Source organism: Nelumbo nucifera, chromosome 4, assembly GCF_055504915.1.
Source record: "Nelumbo nucifera cultivar China Antique chromosome 4, China Antique-T2T, whole genome shotgun sequence".
In the NCBI taxonomy this organism is placed as follows: Eukaryota; Viridiplantae; Streptophyta; class Magnoliopsida; order Proteales; family Nelumbonaceae; genus Nelumbo; species Nelumbo nucifera.
Window position 1 is genome coordinate 47,901,523 of NC_142652.1, and position 26,380 is coordinate 47,927,902.

At 37.8% G+C, this 26,380-nt stretch overlaps 1 protein-coding gene and 1 pseudogene across 4 annotated transcripts in view; one reads left to right on the top strand and one right to left on the bottom strand.

Moving 5' to 3' along the window:
- LOC104611799 (Rhodanese/Cell cycle control phosphatase superfamily protein) overlaps positions 1-24,379 on the top strand; it is a 51,202-nt gene extending 26,823 nt beyond the window's left edge. The window contains exons 5-8 of one of the 3 annotated variants that reach the window (XM_088886298.1): positions 7,878-7,969; positions 16,744-16,847; positions 17,083-17,219; positions 20,142-20,314. In XM_088886298.1, coding sequence (XP_088742424.1) covers positions 7,878-7,969; positions 16,744-16,847; positions 17,083-17,219; positions 20,142-20,173 — 365 coding nt within the window. In that variant the 3' untranslated portion in view covers positions 20,174-20,314. Of the gene's footprint in view, positions 1-7,877; positions 7,970-16,743; positions 16,848-17,082; positions 17,971-20,141; positions 20,418-24,064 lie in introns of those variants that run through there. The other 2 variants (XM_010279017.3, XM_010279019.3) reach the window with 2 other exon arrangements.
- Positions 15,035-16,748, bottom strand: LOC148792261 (UDP-glycosyltransferase 92A1 pseudogene; annotated as a pseudogene). The gene has a single exon (XR_016068496.1). The product of XR_016068496.1 is annotated as a UDP-glycosyltransferase 92A1 pseudogene (transcript).
- Positions 24,380-26,380: the final 2,001 nt, after the last annotated feature.

Below are 26,380 nucleotides of genomic sequence, written 5' to 3' on the forward strand. Positions count from 1 at the left end.
AATGCACACATGGTAGTTATTGGTGACATTCCGGCCCCTCCTACTATAGCTGCTCTGGAGTCTGTTGCAGCTGCTGCAATAAGGGCCAAACTTGAGAGGTATGGGCAACTTTTGAACCAGCGGGATACAACCAGTTCCAGTTTACTGCGTTTGCTCACACAGGTAGTTCACACGTCACTGCAAATTATGTTTCTACTTCAGGTAAGGAGGGACCTCCTTGGATTATAGATTTTGGAGCCTCAGAGCACATGACCCATAGCTCTACTATTTTTTCTTCTTACTAGCTCTGTTCTGGCAGAGATAGGGTCTCCACAGCTGATGGATCCCATGCTCTTATTGCTGGGAAGGGATTTGTCAAGATTAGTGATTCTATTTCTCTACCCTCAATCCTTCATGTTCCTAGATTGAACACTAATTTGTTATCTGTTAGTAGTTTGATTAAGAACCTGAACTGCTTAGTAATTTTTTCTCCTGGTCATTGTATTTTGTAGGATCTGGATTCAAAGAGGACGATTGGGAGTGGTCGTGAATTGAATGGGATCTACCTCCTGGATGTTCTTCCTCCTCATCAAAGTCATCATGTCAGCAGGGATAGTGAGTTAGGGTCTGTGGGTCAAATTATGCTTTGGCATAATCGTTTGGGCCATTTGCCTTGTTCTTCTTTGAGTCTTTTGTTCCAAAACATTTTGAGTCTGTTAGTTTGTCAAGTTTGGAGTGTGAAGGTTGTCAACTTGGAAAGCATTGTAGACATTCATTTAAACCTAGTAATAAAAGGTGTTCTTCTTTTGATGTTATTCATTCGGATGTGTGAGGACCTTACCATGTTCCTTTTATGGGAGGTTATCGATACTTTCTCTTATTTGTGGATGATTTCTCACGATACTCTTGGATTTACCTGATGAGATCCCGCGATGAAGTACCATCCTTGGTGAGGCAATTTCATCAGATGGTTTTAACACAGTTTGGAACAAGAATAAAGGTGTTCACATCAGACAATGCCAGGGAATATTTTGAAAAACACCTTGCTTTATATCTGTTAGAATATTGTGTTGTCTATCAGAGCAGTTGTCCCTACAGTCCATAGTAGAATGGTGTTGCAGAAAGGAAGAACAGACATTGTTGAGATTGCAAGAAGCATGATGAGCACATCTACAGTTGTAGTTCAGTTTTGAGGTGATGCAGTTCCCACAACAGTATATCTGATTAACAGGGTGCCCTCTCGTATACTTGGATTAAACACCCCATTCAGTCTCCTTTTTCCTCAGGGGGAGATGTTTCATATTCCTCTCAGGGTGTTTGGATGTGTCTGCTTTGCACATATCCTTGGTCCTCACCGCTCGAAGCTTGATCCCAAGGCAAAGAAGTGTCTTCCTTGGATATGCAGAAAATCAGAAAGGGTACTGCTACTATGATCCAGTTTTTGGGAGCCGGTATGTTACCATGGATGCCACTTTTTTTGAATCCACATACTTCTTTTCAAAGCATCCTTCTCAGGGGGAGTGTTTTGGGGAAGCGAGTCAGTAGTCTATTCCTCTCCCAATTCCAGTCCCTATGTCTACTCCTGTGCTTGACCATCCTGTGTGTACGCCTGTGCGTGACCATCCTGTGTCACCTACCTTACCACCTCCTTTGCATCCTGTTTATCAACATTACTTACGACAGAGACTTCACAAGGAGGTTGATTCCACTACAGCAGAACTCTTGTTGATTCCTTGAAGACTCCAGATTTGGCTGACATGGATTCAAGTATTCCTCTTGGTTCCGCTACTGTTTCAGTTCCCATTGATTCTACTAACCCTGTTACAAATAACCTTGATCTTCCTATTGCTCTCAGAAAAGGGAAGAGAAAGTGTACTGCTCATTGTATTTCACAACACTTATCCTACAGTGGACTTTCTCCTTCCTACCGTGTTTTTCTTTCCTCCCTTGACTTAGTGTCTATACCCAAGGGTGTTAGTGAGGCTCTCTCCAAACCTGAGTGGAAGACAGCTATGCAGGAAGAGATGGCAGCTTTGATTAAAAATCAGACATGGGACATTGTGGCTCTACCCGAAGGCAAGGAGACAGTTGGATGCAGATGGGTTTACACAGTAAAATATAAGGCAGATGGAAGTATAGAAAGGTACAAGGCAAGACTTGTTGCAAAAGGGTACACACAGACCTATGGTATTGATTACTTAGAGACCTTTGCACCAGTTGCAAAGATGACCTCTGTTCGGATACTTCTTTCTCTTGCTGCCTCATACTCTTGGCCCTTGTTTCAACTTGATGTGAAGAATGCTTTCCTAAATGGGGATCTGCAAGAGGAAGTGTATATGAATCTTCCTGCTGGATTTTACAGTGATATTGAAAAGGGAAAGGTATGCAGGCTTAAGAAGTCACTGTATGGCTTGAAACAATCTCCCAGAGCATGGTTTGACAGATTCAGAAAGGCCTTAATTGTTTTTGGATACACTCAGACTCAATTCGATCGTACCTTGTTTGTGAAGCGAAGGGGATCTTTGGTGTTAGTCCTAATTGTTTATGTGGATGATATTGTTGTTACGGGGAATGACCTAAGTGAGATTGATTATTTGAAAAGGAATCTACATAAAGAATTTGAAATTAAGGATTTTGGAGAACTGAGATACTTCTTAGGCATTGAAGTTGCAAGATCAAAACATGGAATTTTTATCTCTCAAAGGAAGTATGTCTTGGATCTTCTTCAAGAGACAGGGAAGCTTGGAACGAAGGCAATCAGTACACCTATTGATCAGAACCATAGAATCAATGCATCCGAAGGTGAACCAGTAAAGGACATTGGGAGATATCAGAGACTTGTGGGTTGGCTGCTATACTTGTGTATGACAAGACCAGACATTTCCTATGCAGTAAGTGTGGTAAGTCAATACATGCATGCTCCACGAGTCCAGCATTGGGAGGCAGTTGACAGGATTCTTGCTTATCTGAAGAGAAACCCGGGCAGAGGCATATTGTTTACTGATCATGGACAGTTGAAACTAGAGGCTTATACAGATGCAGATTGGGCAGGATGCCTTGATGATAGGAGATCAACTTTAGGAGTGTGCACCCTTGTTGGGGGTAACCTTGTCTCGTGGAAGAGTAAGAAACAAACAGTGGTGGCAAGATCAAGTGCTGAAGCTGAATACAGGGCCATGGCACATGGAGGTTCAGAACTTCTCTGGATTCGTTCCCTATTAGAAGAAATTGGTGTATAGGCAGAAGAACCTATGATGTTATACTGTGATAACCAAGCAGAAATTAACATTGCCCATAACCCAGTCCAGCATGACCGAACTAAGCACATTGAAGTGGATAGACATTTTATCAGAGAAAGAGTAACTTCTGGAGAAGTTTGTCTTTCATACATTGCTTCTGATCTGCAGCTCGCGGATGTTCTCACAAAAGGTGTTGCAAAGAACAATCTGGAGAATGATCTACGCAAGTTGGGAATGTGTGACATTTACTCCCAACTTGAGGGGGAGTGTTGAGTTGGGCCTAGTTGTTTTTTATTCTTATTTTAAGCTATTTAGTTAGGAAGTTATTGGGCTTTAGTTCCATTAGTTTTTGTTTCTAAGTTGTGATTGTTCAGCCACATTAGTAGCCACCCTACTAAGGGCATCCTTGTAATATCTCATCTTTTAAGTTAAGTATAAATATAATGAGGGGTTGGCAGCTAGGGTTAATTCAAGAATCCTGGTTGACTTCCCACTCTTTTCTCCCTCTCTTTTCTTCTCTACTACTGAAATCTTTATCTTCCCCCCCTTTCCTTTCACAAGAAATTCAACTAAATCTACAATCAGTGATTTCTACTCGAACCAATCTAGAAAAGCACTTGTGTTTAATGTACCGTCATAGATAGAGACATCGACCTTTTCCTTCTTTGTGATTTCACCTTCCTTAAGGAAATTTCTTTGGTTATCGTGAGCCTATCTAGATCTGACCAGAATACTGCTTATGTTTAGGGGTATCCTCAAAGTCACTTTCCTGAAATACATTTTCATCATCCAATTCTTGTGGGTTGTTGGTACGGTATCCATGGCCTATAACCCGATTGGATTGCTTGTCTGGAATGTGATTATGTCCAAGGTTCTGAACATGACTCTCTCTATCCATATTCAGTTGTGATGGATGGATCCTAGGGGTAGCAGGGGTTGGAATAATGCTTGGTTGTTGAGCACTAGAACCTAGGGGACCTTAAGGTTGACAATTTCAGTAATTATATCCTATGGCAGACTCTTGGGGATCACTCCTTGAGTCTTCAACTGGGTGCTTGCCCATGGATATAGACATTTGTTTCAACAATTCAGTCTTGGAATTTGGTCAAGGGTTTGGACATAGCCATTTTTCACGGTATCCTCCAATGCTCTTTTTGGTTATGTTGGCTGCTAGCCTGTTACTTGAGGGATTATTGATGAAAGGCAGATTATTGATGGGATTTTAGTGGCAAATGAGCTGATTGATTCAAGATGAAGAAGTGGGGAAGAGGGAGTAAAAGAGTTTTCAGAATGGGGACTCCAGCAATAAGTTGGAGAGTTGATAATTTTACTGAAATGAAGAAGTTGGTTTTTGAAGAAGGAAAGAGCAAAAACCTTTCAGTTCTGAAATTAAGAGAAAAAGGAAGGGCAACTATTTTTCTAACAGGAGAAGCTACATAGTGGTTGAAGGGGTTCATTGATGGAGCACTTTTCTCAGTGAAGAAAAATGGCTGGATGGATTCGCTGGAAGCTGAAAGAAGGTACCAGGCGGCATTGAAATACAACCAGAAGGGCTGGTTTGTCTTATAGAGTTTTTTGGAGGTAATAGAAGACAAATGGTTTGTTTTCCAGAAGGAAAACAGGGGACAGGTTGGAGGTTGGTCACTCAGATGTTGCAAGAATATCTGATGTTGATGGACGATAGAGAAGTCTACTAAAGCAATAAAAATAAAGATGTAGAACAAGAAGTGTGTGCAAGTTGCGTTATAAAGTGCAAAGGCTGATGTTGGAAGGAAATGGAGGAGGGTGGGTAAGAAGAATGATTATGGAAGCAGGAAGGGAGATTATGGACTGGGAATTTATTCTGGATAAGCTGAAAAGGAAACTTCAAATGAAAGGAGTTGTGATTTCCCCTTTTGATAGAAGAAGAGCAATTTTGCATGTTGAAGAAAAAACTGTGGATTTTGATAGGTTAGAAACTGAGTCTGTCATCATTCTGGTGAAGAAATGGGCTGCTGCCTGTAACAGCAAGGTTTTTCATGATGAAGCCTTTGCTATCAGATTGTTCAGGCTCCCTTTTAATCTTTGGAAGAAACCTGTGCCGGAGAAGGTAGTAACGGCGATAGATTTTTCATTTCTTGAAGTTCTTTGTGACTCTTGGAAGATAAGTGTGTTTGTCTTCCACTTGTAAATTTTCTACTGATGAATTATTGAAAGTGTTATTGATAAAAAAAAGGTAGTAACGGCGATAGGAGGGATGTTCATATCCTGTAACATCTCAAACCTCTGCTACGCAGTGGTGGAAATTGCTGGAGTGAAGCCGGATGAAGTTCCTCGATCTATTGATGTCTTCTCAGATGGAGCTTGGACGAAGATCTGGATTGCGTCAGAACACGAAGCGTTGCTGTGGGGGGAAGGGCGAGAGGTTGAAGATGAAACTGATGAGGTAGGGCGCAGTCCATGTGGCAGACAATATCGGAAGATAGATGCTCCTTTAATGTGACAGGTTTGGAAGAAGAAGGGGCGGAGGGTCAAATAATGTTCACTCTCCGAGAAGGTTCCAAAGTTTAAATGTTTTTGGGAAAGGGGACGTTAAGCTCGAGAAATAAAATGGGGTGGTTAGTAAAATGCTGGTTTTGTTTTCTGAGCCGATTCGGCCAGACTTTGAACCAGTAAAAGAGAACAGTTCAGATCCCAGAGGTGAGTTGTCTGAACTAGGCAGGTTTCAGGGGCCTTTTAGCAACTTTCCGGATAATTCCAGTGAGTCTCCTCTTAATATTGAAAATGATGAATCTGAGAAGCCACCCTGTAACAATGAAAGTTTTGAGGACTGCTCCATTTCTTTAGGCTTAAGAAATTTGGCTCCCTCTGATGAGATTGATCCAGGTGCGAGGGAGGTATCAGAAAAGGGATGCTGTGTTGGAAGATTGGATTCCAAGGTCATGGAGTGGACTCAGCCGGGAGAAGCTCTCACAAAAAAAGATGGCTATTCTGAAGAAGATGACTTCAAGATATTGGAAGAGCCAGAATCTGAAAAAAAAGAAGGCAAAAGGGAGAACAACTTGGGGGAGAATGTACGTGGAGGAGGGGGAGAGAGGGACGAAGTTCAAACAGGGCCTGAGTTGGAAAATGTTGGCCTCCAGGTCTTTAGGGAAGAAGTCCTGACCTTTGATGAAGAGGACAAGGAAAAGGAAAAGTCTTTATGAAGAGTGTATATAAGGAAACAAAAATATAGAACCAGACCTTTGCAAGAGGATGCAGGATCAGGGGAAGAGGATGGAACAATGGGTACAGAGGAGGAAGAAGTTGCCATAGATGAAACTCACGAAGTAGAGAAATCTGTAGATATGGAAAGGGTGCTGAACACGGGTGAAGGTCAGTTCAGTAAATTGTTGGGTTTATTCTTCTTGGGGCGGGGGGCAGAGGATTTCACAAAGGAAGCTTTTAGGGAGGTGGGAGAGACTAGACTCCAGATGAAAGAGAAGATTAAGGGGGCGACTGATTCTGGTTCAGGGACAACTAAGGAAATTGGAAGTTTAATAGTTGGAGATGTAGAGGGAAAGTGTAGAGAAGACCTGAGTTCTGATCAATTGTTTGAGAAGAACGCCATATTTGAGTTAGAAAGAATTAATGCTCAAAGGAAGTTTCTACGAGGGTGGAGACATACATGTAAATCATAACCTTTATATTAAACAAAGCACAATCAGCAGTTGTTACTATTATTATAAAGGCTATTACCCAATGTTGGTCCCAACAATCTGGGGTCTTGGGAGGCATAGACTGGGTATGGTCCTAACCTCTGGCATTTTTTGCACAAAGTGGCTGCCGCCCTCAGACTCAAACCTCGTATGTTCTCACACTTGCCATCCTGAAATTTTACCATCAGACCAAGTCATGGCCCCTAGTTGGTACCATATCATGATTTTGTAAATCGTTAAATCCATTCTGAGTGGAAGGAGTGGCCATATGACGTAATCATTTTAAAAACATCATTTTTGTCATTTTTAATTATGTAATTTACATTAAAAAGTATGTCCTTTTTCTAATTTCAAAAAATACTAACAAATATTTTATATATCAATATCGACATAAAATTTTACTATAAATCTATATGAAGTTTCTGACATTTCTAAAATGTTTCCTATTTATATGGTTGATATTTCCATTGAAACTCTCAGCTTAAACCTTGCACATGGTAAAAACAGTAGCAGAAACAAAAGAGATCATAAAAATAAATAAATAAAAGCAAAGTTGCACATTTCACCTTTATTTTACACAAAATGAACCAAAGATTACATAACAAACCAATGCCTAATAAATACAAGCCATGAGAAAAATAACAAAGCAATTACTTGGAGGATAAAATCAACACTATCATTGGCCTCGGATAGCCTGAAAAGTGCAATTATTGTAATCCAATTGGGATTATATTCTCACGATGCTAATCCAATTGTTCCATATATCCTCACTAACCCTAATATATTTTTTTGTTCTTTGTATGTACATATGTGCATTTGTGTGTCCATTAATGTGTATTGGTGTCTAGATGAAGCTTTTGTTACTTGTGATTACCCTTATTTTTATTTACCTGATGCCATTACTTGAGTTTTTAAAACACCCTGGGTTTCTATATTTGTTATTTCAAGTTATAGTTTCTGAAAACTTTTATAATTTGTACAGGTTATGAGTGGGATATAGGTCATTTTCATGGAGCTCAACGACCTGATGTGGACTGCTTTAGGACCACTTCATTTGGGTTATCTGAGGCTGAGGTACGAAATTTGTCCAAACCCAAAATCACAGGAGTAATGAATTATGATATGAAGGGCAGTTGATGCAGTATGGTCAAAACCCAAGTAAGCAACTTGAGAATGGTTGGATATGTAATAGGGTTTTGAGAAAGAGAGTAGAGAGTTGAATCACACAGCCTTGAATTAGAATCTCTAGCAACTTACTATAGGACTCTAATTCGAGTGATGCAGCATGGTCGAAACCCACATAAGCAACTTGAGAATGGTTGGATATGTAATAGGATTTTGAGAAAGAGAGTGGAAAGTTGAGTCACACAGCCTTGAATTAGAATCTCTAGCAACTCACTATAGGACTCTAATTCGAGTAATGCAGCATGGTCAAAACCCACATAAGCAACTTGAGATGGTTGGATATGTAATAGGATTTTGAGAAAGAGAGTGGAGTGTTGAGTCACATAGCCTTGAATTAGAATCTCTAGCATCTCACTATAGGATTCTAATTCGACATTAGAGTCAGACCAATTCGTTAGAGGAGTCACACCTCTAAGAAAATGGAGCCACACCATCAAGGCACAGACTAATTAAAGAATATGTTTAATTAGTTCACTGTTGAAAACAAACTAGTATATCCCTGTGTAATAGGCAAACTTTCCTTCTAGTGAAGGAAACTACTACTACAACTTAATTACTACTTTCTAAATAATTATCATAGAAGACTACAACTTTTAACTCCAAATACATTTCTTAGTGACATGATTGTCAAGGTGACAAGGCACCTATTGGAGGTTCTCCTTGCTTAAATGCCTATCTATTTTGTATATGGAAATATACAATATCATTATATTTCTTTATGTTTTGAGGTTATAATTATAATTTAGACATTACTACACTTAATTATAATTCTTTATATACTCGTTTCTTTTTATTTTTTTCTTGTTAGGGTTTTTTGGTAGAAATTTGCTGGGTCCAATCAACACACATGTTGGTGTGTTCTGTCTTGAACCCTTGAAGACTTCAAAACCTGAATTGATAAGCAAGGGATCACTTTAAATTTTATCGAATCAAAACATTCTTCTTCTTCCACCCTTTCATTTATTCTTTTCCTTGGTCAAAAATAGGGGCTCACATCCCCTATATTTTCTACTTTTCTTTCCTCTACTCGTTTTCTTTTATGAATATATTGATTTTCTATGTTCTAATATGGAGTTTATGCTTTTGTATGAAGATTATTGCTAATTACTAATGGAAGATGATTGCTGGTTGCTAAAGAACCTAGCGGATTGTTAGACAGTGTATGCCCTTGGCTCCTATCAGATTGATGTACATTATGTCATTTATTGTAAATGAATAAAGTGCATAATTGATTCATGTGATTTGGTGTGTTTCTGTGTAATACCTTTAAACTGGACACTTATGAGACTCGTGTTAGTTTAGAATTTTTACAACCGTTGGATAGATCTGGGGAGATTTATCCTGCCAAAGCTGACACTGATGTGCCGCCAAGTTGGTTGGGGTGGATTGTCTCAGCTGCCAGGGTGAGGCCTGAGGTACATGTAGTGTGGGTTTTCTTAAAACCTTGAACCGGACCAAATTCTAGTATTGCCCTGGACCTTGGAGATAGATGGGCAAAATTGGAATGTTACACCTGACCCCTAGACTCGATTATTGTACTGCACTAGGTGTCGGATTGGATTGTCTTTGATATGCCAATTAGTCAGATCCTTAGAGGGGGTCAAAACCTGGGTATGTTGGGACAATTCGAGAATTCATTTGAGTGGGTGAACATAGTGACAAGATCAACTCCTTTGTCGAACAAAGTGAATAATCGGGGAATGCACTTTCTCTGATGGAAACCTAAACTGCCAGTAGTGGATTTCAAATGTGTTTGAAATTTGGTTTTGCAAATTATATTTATATAGAGATATACTTATATATTATGGTTTCAAATTGTTTGCAAAAAGGTTTTAATTCCCGGGATCCATGTGTGTAGAGAGTGCAGCCGAGGGAGATGTCCTCTTTTGTCGGGCAATGTTTGATCATTAAGGGCTAAGAGGTTAAGTGTAAGACCATTGAGGGTAATACCTGATGGTCTAATCTTGCATTTGCCCACAGTCCTTGAGTTTTCATAAGGTGGCTGGACCCAAGAACCATTTAGTGTAAATGTTGGGTCCATTAAGAGCCCATGGTGATGGACTTAAGGGTTTACTGTGTCTTACAGTGAATTCGGCCCGACCTTATAGCAGAGGCTGGGCTGAATCCATGTGGCTGATGTGTAATCGATGTTAGGGTCCCACGCCATACAGGGAGAGCCAAGTTAGCCAGCAGATTAAAAGGGTAAGTGAGCTATGTGACTTAATGGGCCTAAAGCCCATTTCGAACTGGGCTTAAGCTAATTAATTAAAAGGGGGCGAAATTTGATTGATAATTTGATTAGGATTAGTTGAAGGATAAGACAAGTCTTATCCATTTAAGAATCCAGATTCAAATATCATATTTGGATCAAGAAACTCTCTCTTAATTGGATTAGGAGTCTGATCCAAAGAAGGCTATAAATAGGGGGTGAATTCCATAGTTTACACACACTCAACAACCTATAGTATTCTCCCCAGTTCTTGCCGCCCCTACCCAGTTCGATTTCTACCTGTGAATGTGATCAAGAAAGGTTCTTAATACTGTTTCTTGCTAGAAGAAACAATCTGAAGTCGTGCTCACTAGCCCTTGTTCGATTCTTACTAAAGAATTTAGGTTCTTATTGAAGAACCATCCTGTTGATCCTGCTTCACCATACATTGTGTCATCTTCAATGGAGGCGGGTTTTGGTATTTTCCTTGGGCGTGAACACTTACGTTGGGAGTTACTGTTACTTCGTATCGGGTATATCCCTTACTTCCCTTTTGATTTCAGATCTGGTCCGGTTTTGATTCAAGAACGATAATTGAAAATGCAGTTTTCTAAATTAGGGAATACGATTCCCGGATGGGAGAGCAAGAAATTTTTGAAATTTCACCCAACCTTCCTGCAGGGTTTGGCCATCCATATGATGGATCTCCCATCCCTTCACGGATTGCCCTAGGATTCAGGATTTTTATTTAGAAAGGATCCATCACCTAGGCAATAGGGTGCCCTTACCTCCTAGCCTCACTTTGGCACCTTGAAAACTCAGGTGATTAAGTACCTAACTTCTCAATCTTCATGATGAATGTTGTCATTCTCCATGCTTCCTTCAACTCCAAGAAACTCCAGCACCAATGCTCATGGAACTTGTATCAATTCCCAATTCATATTTCAATTTAATAGGTTGGTTTGCCATGTATCTGGATTTCAGGTATGAATATGAGCTAGAGACATGGGTTTGGATATGCTTATGGGCTTAAATGGGTTTGGTCTTGGTTATGTGCTTGGACTTCTATGTGTTTGAGTTTCTTTTCTTGTGGCTGTAAACTTTTCAATCCATTAAATACTCTAACTTCAACAGTTCAATCAGAAGTTGTACAATAGAAGGACGTAAATGAGGCAATCTCCATGACCTACTTAATATTTTGTTGTGCACTGCACACTTCTGAGGGCATTGTACCAAGGAAATTTCCTAGGCCATAGGATGGATCAATCAGATGATCCTTGTCCTTTTTGGGCACTAGGGGCTTTGAGCAGTCCTTTTGTTATATTTTGTAGAGCCTTTAGGTTTTGTCTATTTTAATACTTGTCAAATAATAGGGAAAAAACTGGACTAGTTATATGATCCCCAAATTATGTAATGAATTTCATCTTGCTTATCAATATGAGATATGGTTGGCAGTTGGAAATGAATTGCTTTTTGGGCACTTTGCGACTGGTCAACATCCCATGTCATTTCTATGTGCTTAGGTGGTGACCAAATAGTTGTGCCTAAATATCGTTACCAACATTTAGCCCCCTCCCTGCTGTGTGGATGAAGCTGTTTTGTGAAGGGCATGTTCAAGTCTTTTTGGCATTGTTTGAGGCTGCAACTCTTGGGTTGTTGCATTGGGTAGGTGACTGCTGTTTTTCTTTTCTATAAGTGTAATGTCCAAATCTCAGGGTTTTGTTTTTGTAGCGGGGTGTTCTGTATTTGGTATCTCCAGTTATTCTCTATGAATAGGGCACTAGGGAGGAGGGTTTTCTCATCCAAGCTTTTGTTCCTAGGTTTATGAGACCAAAGTTACACTGTATACAATTGTTATAATTATTATACAAAATCAAATTTATATTCATTTTTTTTTGTACATTGTGAAATTTATTTATTTACTTATTTGATAGCTGATTTATAAACTCATGTTTATTCATTGCACGCTTTATGATATAGCTCCTACTTTTTTGAACTTATCTTTGATGTTTTATTTTGTATTTAAAGTATTTTTTATTTCCTTGACTTTGTTTATTAACTAAAGGGAATGCCTTGTTTACTTAATTGATATGTTTTAATTTATTTTTCAAAAGAAATTAATTTATAAGTGCTTTTTAAATAAACGTTTTTTTTTGTTGAAACTTCATAACTTGTCCTAAATATTTTTGTAAAGTGCTAGTAATTATTATTATTATTGTTGCCCATTATTTTTTTTTAATATTAGATCATATTCTATGGTCACTAGTAAGTATGAGATATGGATTTAAACATTTTTCTTGGAGAAAATAAGGCTTGGGCCTCAACAAATTGAGGCTAAAGACTATGAGGCCTACACCTCTTGCAAATTGAGGCCTAAGCCTTATGTAGGTTATGTATGGTTTTTGAGGCTTGGTAGTTTGTGCACAACTCATCTTGAGGCTTATGCCTCAGTACCTGCACCTCTCCTCGTAGCCTTTTAGAAAACTATGCTGTACACTATAGAATAGACCTCCTCAAGAAAGACATTTCTTTTCCTCCCAAAACCTACACTCATATTTCTCAAAATTAAGGGTTGCCATAGGGCAGAAACAAATACAAGATTCAACTCAAAGTAGGCTTTTTATATCTCCTCATCATGCTCATCATGTCATGTAAAGGTCTTATGGTGATGAAACTAAGGCTGCAACTTGGGCCGGGTTGGCTCGAACCCAACCCTAACCCAACCTGAAAAAGTTGGGTTGGGTTGGGTCGGGTTGTTCGGGTTAGGGTTAGGGTTGAAATTCATGAACCCGACTTTACTTCGGGTTGAGTTAGGGTTGACCCCTTAGCCAACCCAACCCAACCTGAACCTGACTCTATAGTACATATAATATATAAATATATGTTATATGTAATATATAATATACATTGATTTGTTTAGATGCATGATATTTGTAGAGCCCCCACAACATAGTATCATGTATTTCTTTTAAGATAATCACTTCACTTAATCCTAATCAGAAAGACTAAAACCTTAATAACATTATTTTATGTTTTTTTGAAAATTTTATTCTTCATCTCCTCTATGTTTTTTGCCGCCCAAGAAAGATCTATTGTAAGTCATAACTCATAATAAACTAGAGTCATTTCTAACACTTGTTTTTCTGAATTTTGTACCAAAAGAACGAAAAAAAAAGTCAACAAACAAATACTAATGAAATATAGGATTAATATATGTAATGAAAGTTGAGTTAAGATCTAAAATCGAGAAATTCTATGAGGTTTTAAGGGATGGGAAGAAGGTTGGGTTGGGCCCAACCCGAGCCCAACCCAACCCGAAATTGACTTCGGGTTGGGTTGGGTTGGGTTGGGTTAGGGTTGAAGGAATTTAGTTAGGGTTGGGTTGGTTGGGTTGAAGGTCGGGTTGGGTTAGGGTTAGGGTTGGGGTTTAGAACTTAGGGTTGGGCTAGGATTGGCCTTAACCCGACCTAACCCGGCCCGACTTGCAGCCCTAGATGAAACACTAGGGAAGTGAATGTCATAATTCAAACAAAGGAGGTAGTGGGTAGCTTATGTGATGAATCTAGGGAAGAATGATGCAATAGAGAAGGAAGATGAAACAGAACTTGAGGAGGAAAATTTGATGTTTGAACCTGGAGAATAAACGGATGAAGGTTGTATGTGCATTAACAGTGAGATAGAAGATGGAGAGGGTGTACATCAGGGTACAGAAGAAAGGGATGAGGCTGGGACAGGAACGGTAAAGCTTGAGAAGAAGAGGAAGTTGAGGGACACAAGGAGGAAAGGGGTGGAAAGGTTACAGAGTTTGAAGTGGAAGGAATTACAGAAAAACTTTTAAATGAAAATACTTTGGGTGCTGCTTGTTCAAGATTATACAGAAGAAAGAGCAAATATCGAACTAAACCAGTGGCAGAAAAATAATGTTCCTGATTTGTATGGTGAAGAAGATGATGAAGACGGTGATTCAACTGAAATTAGTGAGGATGGGGTTAGTGGATGAGACTCATGAATCATGATATTGGAAGATCAATTGACTTAGAAAAGTGGTGAATAGAGGTGGAAGTTAGCAAGTCGTTTGGGTTATTTTTCTTATGAGGGGAGGAGTTTGCCAGGAAAACCTTTAAAGAGTTGGAAGAGAAATATAGGATGGCCATAAATGAAAGTGGTGTAGATTCTGTTGATAAAGTGGAAATTAAAGAGGTAAAGAATCAAGATAGAGTAAGATCAACCGGATTTGCGGGGGCTGATGATAATGGGTTTGGCGAGCTTGTTTCAGGTTAGATTTTTGAGAAGAACACAGTTTTGAAATTAGAAGGGATCAATGCCAATTCAAAGGATATGCAGATGACCAAGAAGATTCCTAATACTGTTACATTAGAATTAAAAAAAAAAAAGAAAAACCACTTATCTGTACAGGTTTCTAAGTCTTTGCAAAGATTAAAAGGGGGTGAAACAATTTTACACTTGGGGTTTAGCTTTCATAATTCCTTATTTCATAATTATTGCATACCTTTGTGGATCTGTTATTATTTTCCGTTACTTTCTGGCATTCAGGGTGCAGTGGTATAAATTTATTGGACATTTACAACTAATAAAACAAAGCATATTTAATGTCTTCCTGTGATTAAAACAAGGGTAAATTACAAAGACCCCCCTGTACTATGGGGTCAGTGACAAAGACCCCCCTGTACTTTTTTTTGCAACAAAGGCCCCCCTGAACTTTGGCCATTAGACAAAGACCCCCCTCCGTTAGTGTTCCGTCAATTAACTTTGAAAAAGATTCTGATTTTACTGTTAAAGTTTTCTAAATGCCTAAACTACCCTTTCTAATTTATTTTAGTTTTTTCTCCTTTTCAGCTATTATCTTCATCCCATTTACTTTGCTCAAACTACCCTCTTCTCTCTCTTTGTTTAAACTCTAGAGTACAGAGGAATAAAATGAAGAACACTAACAAAGAGCTTCTGAAGGGGGTCCCTCTGATGGCTGTGATGGCAAGTTGAACAACAACAAGCAGAAGCTCTCTTACATCTCAGTCCCATCCAAGACCGAGAGCCAACCATCCAAAACACTCGTTTCCCCTAGAAACCTCAATGCAAACACCAGTTTCCTCCAAAAATTTCATGTTGTAAAACTGATCGGCGGCGTCGGCCACCTGATGATTGGCATGCCACGGCTCAAGCTTTCCATCATTGAATTCCAACCGCAATGGCTTAGAAAGGCAGAGGTAGACATGTGAGATAGAATATCCACCTGGGTGCCCATTTACGCACCAATAATCCTCTGTTTTGTGCTTTTATTCGTTCCTCGAATCCCTCCGACAACCAGTCATCTGCCCTGAATTCAGAGTTTACGTCAAATCCCACTGGAGGCCTAACGACTGATATAAAATTCCTACCACTTGCCTCCAAAGCAATAGCCAATTCCGTCATTTGTGAAGCAGAGATCATGTTCTGAGAACCGAAGCAGACGTAAAGAACAGAATCTGGAGGCTACATATCAAGCCACTCGATGCATTGATTCGGGGTGGTTCTGGCGGCTTTATCCGTACGAGTTTTGTTGGCCAAGGAAGAGGCGGTAGGCCCAATTGCCCAAACAGGCCGACCACTCACCCTTCTGAAATATTGTAAACCAGTCTGATCGAAGTCCTCCACTGTGTTTAACAAAAGCCCGTCTGACCTCAACCACACACGAACCTGTTTGTATGAATTTAGACCAAGCATCAGTCCCATTAGTGTACAGTTTGGCAGAATCTGTTTCGTAGCGGGAACTTGGGAGAATCCATTTGGTAGTAGGCAACCTCAGCTGACCATCCGTTTGGTAGTGGGCGACCTCAGCTGATCATCCATTTGGTAGTGGGCGACCTCAGCCGACCGCCAGCGTTGAAGACGGAATTAAATATACCTAGGTCGTCGGTGACCTCAACCAACCATCTGAAAAACATGTCGGTTTCTCTGTCATCTTCATCTCCCTGGTCTCTTCTTCTCTCGCCCAAGAAGTTCTCCAGGAATGCCAACTAGTTTTTCAACACCTCGAGGAGGTGTTGGTGCTGAGATTATGCCAACTGGTTCTTCATCTCTCCAGACCTTATGTTTAATAACAACCCTAATTCTGATAAGTTTTAAGAGAGAATGGCTGTGGTGAACGGATTATTACTTTTGGGCCAGTTAAGTTTTAAGAGAGAATGGCAAAAAAAAGAAAATTTAAAAAGCTTAATGGGGTATTTTGGTAATTTAACACCTTCTGTTACCTGATTTAACGGCCGAGGGGGCATTTGTCGCAATGTAAAAGTTCAGGGGGGGTTTTGTTGCAAAAAAAAGTACAGGGGGGTCTTTGTCACTGACTCTATAGTACAAGGGGGTCTTTGTAATTTACCCTTAAAACAAAGCATATTTAATGTCTTTTTGAGATCATCTATTGTATCATTCAGTTTTCTTTCTGTCTCTATTATTCCAGGTCAGTTCTTCAGATCCTTTAGCCAGTGTTGACAAAGAAACCACAGATATATTGATGTATTGTACAGGAGGCATTCGTTGCGATGTTTACTCTACAATGCTTAGGTAAATGTATTTGTGCATCTGGACATGCATGCATGTGTTTGTTGTGTATTTGGCTTTAACATTAATTATCTGAAAACTTGAAAATGAGGTTGATTTTCTCCATATATTGTTAACGTTCTCATACATCCGATCACACACTAGGCAATTGAAACTTAGTAAATGGTTTAGTGATATTAAAACATTTTCTGCAAAACATTTTATCTTTCTTGTGGACTGTAATAAAATTTCGGTGCAGTTTTATTGCAGCACATTTTTTAAGGGGGGTTGTGCAGCACCTTGAAGAAACCTACACGGAAGGGGGCAGAGAAACAGAGAAGCAAGAGACAGGGGTTCATCTAGTTGTGATTTCGGGGATCATTTGGTATGAGTTTGGTAAGACTTGTATTGAAGAGGAGAATGACAAAGAGGACTAGGTATAGATGAGTGTGGCCCATTACCCCACATTGATAACTTTATTAAGTGGGACAAATTTAACTGTCCTTACGCAATACAATTTTGTTTTGAACGTAAATGAAACTTTATGAAAATAAAAAGAAAGAAACAAGAAAGGTGATAAGGAATCAGAGAGAAGGACAACAAGAAGAAAGAAAAAGACAACCTCCTACGAAAAATTCCACATCTCAAGTCCCCCTACCCTTACACCAAAACCTAATTACACACATACAAGTCCAAACAAACCTCCATAGATGATGTAGAAGCCCATTGGTTCTAGTTGCAGTTTATCTTTAGACTGTCTAGAACCTCTGTGGACTCTGAATCTGAGCGATGCTGCCCTAAGGCTCTAGTTGCTGGAGCTATTGTCGTCATTGATGGTCTTTGCTGTTGTTGTGGCTATTGAAGGTGACTTTGGGACCAAGTAAAGAACTGATCCTACTTCTTTTACAACCAGTCAAGTCTTTCTTGTTGTAGACCTTATTGGCCAAACTTGCCCAATTGTCGTCAGGATCTTCTTCCTCAGTCAAAGGAGACTGATAACAACATAAAACCCATGTTTTTTAAAACTGATCCAAAAATGAACCACTATTTCATCTGGTGAAAGGTCAGCAACTCAACCATCAGGGTGGGTCAATCCAAGATGTTATATTTAAATATTTAACTTTTAAAATAGAAATAAAAACAAAAATGTAGAAAAACATAAAATGTAGAAAAAATTGGCCACATCTCTAATATTTTATATCAGTCATATTAAAGAAAAATATTAAATAATAATTATTTTTATTGATGTTGAAAATGAAATAAAAAATTTAAAACTGACCCAAAAATTAAAATTGTTTCCCTAGCAGGTCAATAGTTCAACCTTTTGATGTACCAATCCTTGATGTCAAAATTAAATAATAAAAATAAAAAAAGATAAAAATGCAAAAAACATGAAAAATTACATAAATCCATTAATATTTTATATTAATCATATTAAAGAAAAATAAGTGTGACAAGCAAGAATTATTTCTATTGGTGATGGAAATGAAATACAAAATTTAATACTAACCTAAAAGTGAAATTGTTTTCCTATTTGGCGGTAGGTCAATAATTTAACCTTTTGATTTTAATGTGTCAACCCTTGATTCATAGTTAGATAATAAAAAGTAAAAAGATAAAAACACAAAAAAATATGAAAAATACAAAAAAAATTGTAGAAAACTTTTGGGAACATCTTTAAACAAAAAAGTGTGATAAATAAGAATTATTTTTATACACATAGAAATATAAAAAATTGTAGAAAGATTCCGTCATCATCATTGTCATCTAAAATTTCCACATGCAAAGCATGTGCACATTACTGGTATTTCCCAAATGTTTCAGAAACTCCAATTATCAGTAAATTTTTTAATCTGTTATCTGCAAATATTCTAAATATTTGCAGAATATTGTGAAAATAACAATAAATTTTCAACACAAAGTTAATATTGCAAATATTCTAAATATTCGAAAATTAATTGGAAACAATTGTGAGGCATAGAAAATGCAATAACCACATTATTTCAACACAAAGTTAATAAAGGGTATTGGGAATTGTTGCTTCTACACCAAATCAACAAATTGAACCAACTTTTTTCAGCTCTTAAAGCCCTTCCAAAACTTTTGCCTAAATAATTAGTTTCAGAATAATTAACCCTTTATAATAATGATAATGCTTTAATATCTATTGAGATAATTCATATTTTCATTTAATAGTATGGCCACCAATTTTACATGGACATGCAAAAATCAGAATTGGACATGTCTCAAGAAGTCTGACTTGGCAAGAGGAAAAAAGGACTTGTGGAAACATCTATAGAAAAGTACATACCATTACAATGGTCCATACTTTTCTGAATTTTAACATTATAAGCCTGTAGAAAAAGGTTCAAAGCTTTGTTACTTGACAATATTTTGGAGGAAAAGTGACATTCATTTTGTACTTCTAGCAAAAGCCTGAATTTTTCTATAGTGTTTTTTAGGGCTGTTCAATAAGGGCCCCTTATTTTTCTATAGTGTTTTTTAGGGCTGTTCACGGGTCGGATTGGGTTGGTTTACTGGCATTTTTCCAACCGACCCGACCTGGTCGGTTTACCTAGAAATGAAATCGAAACCGACCCAGTACTAAGTAAAACCGACCTGGTTGGTTTGAATCTGTTTGGGTCGGTTTTGTGAATGATTCTCTCGGTGTGAACGGTAAAGGATTCAAGTCTAAGAAAGCAAAGGTTGGATGCCTGGAAATTAAAAATGATTTGATGGATTAAAACTGATATTTTATATATCAGTAATTTTATATATAATATGTATATTTCTGAAATAAAGCTGAAATATATATATATATATATATATATATATTTCCACAAATATATATCTGAAATATATATTAAAACTGAAATATATCAGATATATATATCTAAGTCGGTTTGGTTTATGTTTTTTTGTAATCCGAAACCGACCGGTGATGAAGAAAAACCGACCAACTCGGGTTGGATCAGACCGGGTTGGTCGGTTTGGGTCTTGTTATGAACAGCCCTGGTGATTTTGTCTCTTCATTTTTCATTATGGAGAAGGCTTTCTATATTTTAAAAAATTTTGGTCTTTAGAAGGGGTTTTGGAGACTAATTAAAATTGTGATTTTGTTTTTTTGGCAAAAATGAAAAAATTGCCCAGACTGCTGACAAAAGTCTATAGATTATACACATAAATTCAGTACTACAAGTATTGCAGTTACCAGTCATAACAACTTCCCATGGTATCTTTTCTTCTAATACCCATTTAATGTAGAAACATTTTATTTTTCTGGTTCTTCTTACTTGGTTCCCAAGTTCTTATTGACAGACAAAGGGGCTTCCAGAACTTGTACACACTGAAGGGAGGCATTTCTCATTATCTAGAGAATGAAGGTCCTATTGAGTGGGTTGGAAATCTATTCGTTTTTGATTCACGTCTTTCACTACCACCTTCTTCCTACAAGCATGAGGCTGTGGCTGAATCTGATGGGTCTGGACTAGTGTCCAAGAATATTACCTTTGCAAGATGCCACCTATGTGGGTCACACTTGGCTGAACTAAGGCACCGGAACTGTGCAAATCTAGACTGCAACCTGTTATTCCTGTAAGTTATCTTCCATTTCCTATTTTTTTTCGTAAGTGATGTACAATTTTGAAGCCCACGTGTGGCTTGCTCCAGTTCTAACTTACACCTTGGAAGTCCCTTTAAAATAGTCACTTTTCATTAATTACCCATTCACCTGAATTACCAAGTAGGATTTTCTGTTGTGTTCTTGCATCAGTGCCTAGGGTGTGACTTAGGAAACAACTACCCTTTGTACTACCACCTAACACTTGGGACACAGTGGATCAACGAGCTTCAGATTACAGATCTAAGTAGGACAGAACTTTTCATCTGAATTATCTAAGCACTTCCTTTGTCTGGAAATTAAGAACAATTAATTTCTTTGCTACTTAAAACCAGATGTCTATTGAGATATTGGAGGTGGAACTAGTGATTGGGAGATATAATGATCATCATTTTCTGCACATTGTAGTAGAGATAACAACTATGGTAGCCTAAACATGATATCTATGTTCTAGTATCTCTTCAGATATTCATTTGTATTGAAATCTTAAATATTTAGTGGGCATCTATTTTAGCCACAGCCTGAGATTTTTTAATGTTCAATGCAGTTAAAATCTTATTGTAAGATGCATTTTGGAACTTAGAGTAGTGATGCAGTTCCATCTTCTCACATAGCTGGCCAGACCAGCGGTCATTAAAGACATTATACTTTTCTTCCAAGCAATGAATTTATTGGTGTTAAACCATTTGGGAAATATTTTCTAGTTGTCCATGTTAATGGAGTGGTCGTCTGAGCTTTCTATTAATATTCTGCTATTGTCTTATTTCTCCTTCTCCCTTGGATTTGTTTCTTCTATTTATGTTCAACAGGGCTATTTAAGCCATTTGATGTTATAACTTAAGTGGGGGCAGTTTATTCACTTTATGTTATCTTTTACTAAAGGAGGTTATTTTGGGGCTGAATCTCCAAGAAGCTTCATGGGCAACCAAAACTGATCTGAACCTCTCCAAAAACCTTCTGACAGCTAGGTTGCATTAATCATGGACTGTTCTCAAACTAGTTCTCCATCACATTCTTCGAATAGAAGTGTGTATGGGATTAAAGAAAAGGTAAAAACAGGGTTGGTTGCTCTCATACCAAGAAGAAATTAGAGCTGAAGCAAAGCAAGTAATAATTGGTAAAAAAACTGAAGAAAAGAATGAAAGAAATATGCTCAGAGCAAGAGAAGAGAGAGATGGAGAATATAGTTAATCGATCCTCTCTCCAGTCCCCCAAATTCTTGTATTAGATCTAAACTGAATTAGAGGGACAAGTACAAAGATACCCTCAGTAGGGCGGCTAGCTTAAACACCATAAAGAATAACTTATGACAGGCCCATAACAATGAGGCCCACTAAGCTACGAAGGACCTAATAAAAGAATAAAGAAAAAGAATAACTACAAAGGTCCATCTGGTGCAGTCTCTCTACACTTTCTATCCCTTTTTCAGAGCTCTAATACCATGTTGTAAAGGTTCAGTCCTCTTGTAGTTGCTGCATTAGGGCAAGAAAGAAGAGAAGAGAGAAGAGAGGAGAGAAAAGAATGGTTGAACTGGAGAGAATAATTACTCAGCCCAGCCGACCTGTTTATTATATTGGTTATGCAAACAATGTTCAAAGACCATTATACCCTTACTTATGTAAGGGACATGTGACTTAAGCATGACTAAAAGGTCTAATTACAAGTTTATAATTAAAGAGTTTAATGACCAAAGAGCCCTGACTAGTCAACTCTAACAATTATGAGTGCAAACAGCCTGTAGTATAATGTTCTTTGTAGCAAATTGGGTATGCATGACATACAAGTCCAATTATGATGCCTAAAAGGCATGATACCCAAGAAGCTGATAACCAATCAACTAGTATTCATCAAAATTCAAAGGGGTTCTGATTGGTCGAAGTTCTAGTATCATACCATTCCAGCATCATAGAAAATGCCATGACATATATAAGGGGGATTTCTGTAATACTTAATGTACTGGCCATAGGGGTATAATGGTCCTCTTGTTGTGTTTTACAGTCTTAATATAAATAAGAGAGTTGGTGCTGCCACTCATTATGTTCTTACAAAATACTGTTATTTTCTCTTTATTCTTCTAATTGATGTATTTCAGTAAACAGTATCTTGGTTCTGAAAGGGAACATTCATGGTACTGCTCATTGTCCATGTTCCTGCATAGCAGGGTATGCTATTTGTGGATTTTGGGCTGTAATTACTTTATTAAGTGAAAAGTTTTTAGAATGTATTGATGAATATGATAGTATAGGCATATTTATCCACTATAGCTTCATTGATAAGAGACAGAACTTTTGATGTTATGGGGCTGTAAGTGGTTATGAACCTAAATTCACTTGTGTCACTGACTGCTCTAATTTTTACTGAAAACGGTTGAGTATAGATTTGTGTTACTCGGTTTTCTAAATTAATGTAACTGTTAGTGTAGGCACTGTAGTGTTTGTGGCCTAAGTTCTGAGAGTGAGAAGTTGAGAAGGGTGTGATGCAGGGATAGGGGGAATTAGGGTTTGATGAACTGAATTTTCAGAGAACTAGGAGTTCTCTGACAATTAGAGAATGAGAATGGACAGAGAGTTTGATCCTCCCCTTCCTTGTCACAAGTCCTTCTATTTATAGACAAAGATGGGGCTCTGGCATGGGCAAGAATTCTAGAATCTTCTTTAGGTGGTTACTGGCTCATGTTTTTAGGTTGATTCGGAGGACACATGTCAGATTGTGGAGTGGGGACCAGTGAACGGCTTAACCACCACTTTCACAGGATCCTACCACGTGCCGCACCAGGGGATAAAGTCTGAAATCATGCAGGCCTGTATGATCAGTCTTTCCTCTTTTCACGGTGATCACTTTTTGTACCAGTCTCACTGTTCACGGGTTCACAGCTGGGGACCACGGTCCTGTCCATTTGAAGAGGCAGACATTGTAGATTTCGTTGTGGGAGAACCGGAGAATCCATGGCTCCCCTTGAGTCTACTCACTGTTGTGGGGCGGATGTTAACAGGTTTCTGGAGTGTGGCTGCAGTTAATCTGTAATGACATCATGGTACTATACCGGTCTATCCCCTTACAGTAGTTAGACATGAACCATTTGAAATAGTCGGTGGACAAAGTGACCAACAGTGATGTCGATAAATATAGCTATTTCTATTTGAAAATACATATACCATTCATTTGTCTATGTAAAACCCCAAATGAAAGTAACTTAAGAGTATGTTGAATGCTAAAGTGCAATAACTTGATTTATCTATATGTGTCATTGTAGATGTGCCACATAAAAGGTTCAACTTATCGATATGATATGCCCTATATCAGGTGTATCATGTCATGTTTTGAGATCACCAGAATGCTAAATACAGTGAGTTAGGGTATCTGGACAATTTTAAAGGATAATACCCTTCCTGTAGATGTCCTAACTCAATTCCTGATATAATAAAAAAATAAATAAGTATTTCGGCCATTTGAAACATGCAATGTGGAATTTTTGCATACCATGCATATCAATACTTTGAACCTTGCACATAATAGTAATAAAACTAGTATAGTGGAACTTCAGTATTAGGCTTTAGAACACAGATTTCAGTAACTAATTTTGCTAATCCTCGTTGTTTATTTGTGCATTTAACTGTTCCAGATGCTGCACAAATTGTGTGGAAAAGTTACAGGGATGCTGCTCTTTGGATTGCTCCAAGGCTTCTCGACTTAGACCTGTTCTGCCTGGACATCAAAGATACGAAAAGTGGCATATTTATAGGGATTCACAGTTGAAGTCAAGTCAACAATCTTAATTAAATATTTGTCTCTAACAGATAATAAGGCTGCAATCTTCCAACGTCTGTAGTTTATATCATTACCTCCAATTTAAATTAGGTTACTCGATTAAATTGAGAACAAAATTAGAATGATGGTAATAAATTTGGTTTAATATTCTGGAGTCCTAGACATAAAACATCACACCAATCCATCCTGAACTTGGTAATTAAAACTCCACTGTACTGACAATGATATAGGGTTAGACCTGCAGGGATTAAAAAAAAATCTTGGCACCAAGATGATATTGAGCCATTTTGCTTGTTAATCAAGTGCCTCCTGGAGTTCAAAGACAAAAGAAGCATTTGAGAATCCAGGTTTGTTTCTCTTGGATTGAGATGATAAAATAAATTTTTGTTTGGTTTAGTTTCCTAGTATATTGAGATATTAGTTCTTAATTTCTTATCAAGCTTGATGCAGCAACGAAAATAGGATTATTGTCTGAAATTCCTGATCAAGGTTCTAGGTATCGATACCATATACATGATACAGCATAATATATTGGTTAACAAGCAAACACATGGCATAGGTGGAATGGATTTGGTGCCAGACCATTCCATTCATGTCATCCTATATCAACTATATCACTCTGTATTGGTTGATATGAACTGAACCTCGATAGATACAATGTGCTGACTAGTTCAGTGGAAAGGGTTTTTGCCCCCTTCAATTTCATTTCCCTGTCTTAGGATCTTGTGGGAGTTTTTACCTTGAGATCTTTGCATAAAAAAGAGGCCATTGAAATCAAGAAGAATGAGAATGGAAGGTAAGTTTTTACCTTTTATTCAACCTTTCAATTTTCAGTAGATTTATATATTTGGTGTTGGGAATGCAAAATATGTTGACTTGTTATATCTATGATGTTTTAGGTTCTAATTGTTGAATTATTTTTTAATCCAAATAATATTTAAATAATTCATAACTCAAATAAGTGGGTTGACTAGTCTGCTAGCCAAATCATCAAAACTATAAAAAAGTGTTCCATACGGGAGTTTCCTCTCTTTAAGTGGGAGGGACAGGTGTCCACATAGGAGGAGGTAGTTACATATAACTACCCCACTCCCTATTTAAGTTCCTTAAGGGGAAGCTAGAAGGCCCTCTTTGAAGAAAATTGTCTTAAGAGATTCTTAAGAAAAGTCAAGATAAAGAGAGAAGAAAAGAGAAGTGCTCAAGGGAAGACAGGGAAGGAAAAGAAGTCTCACTAATATAGGTAGGAAAAGGAAAGTTCTCTCCGTGAATACTTATTATATATATGTCTTCTGCTATGTATCCTTCTTTCTCTCTCTTTTATTTTCACTTTTGAAAAAGGAAATAGAGGGAAATGAACCATCTATGACCAGGTGCCTCTACTTGGTTGATTATGGTTCATCTTTTAAGATAGAGTTAGGGATTAAACCATTTATAGTCTAATTCTCCTGGGTTGATTATGATTCTCTTCAAATGAAAATGAAGAACATGGGGACAAAAACCGTTTACAATCAAATATTCAATTTGATTGACTATGGTTCCCTTTTTGTACTAAAAAGTTTGAAGGATTAAGGTTGTCTATAGTTAGAATTTTATTTGATTGACTACAACTTATTGTGAAGAAAGGAGTGAGAAGGAAATCTTCTTTGTATCAAAAGGAAAAAAGAGAAATTTATTGTTGTAGAGGTTTCTCAATTGTATTTTCTTTATTTTTTTTTCTTTTCATTCTTGAACACTTGATGTAAAAGAAATGCAAATGAAAAGTTCCTTTTAAGTACTATATTGTTCTTTTCTTTTGTTCTATGCATTCGTTTTTCTAAGTCAGAATCAAAAGGTGTTCTCTACTTTCTTGTGGAAATGTAATTAAGGGAAACAATTCGTATGGTTCCCTGAATGGGCTTTATCCAAAATAATAAAAATTCAATCACTTGATTGTGTGAATTATGTTACATGAGAGTTTATTCAAATTTTCACACCAACATAATTTTGGCATGCCCAGTGGGACCCATTTTCCTTTTCATTTTAGAACAAAAGGAGAAGAAACAACAAAAATGTAAATCTTATATCAGTATTATCTACTTATAGGTAGAAATATCTCAGGCATCGCACCCAAAGTGGTTTTTACTACCACAAATTGACTACTATGAAGAAGGAAAAGATAAGAGGCTCTAAG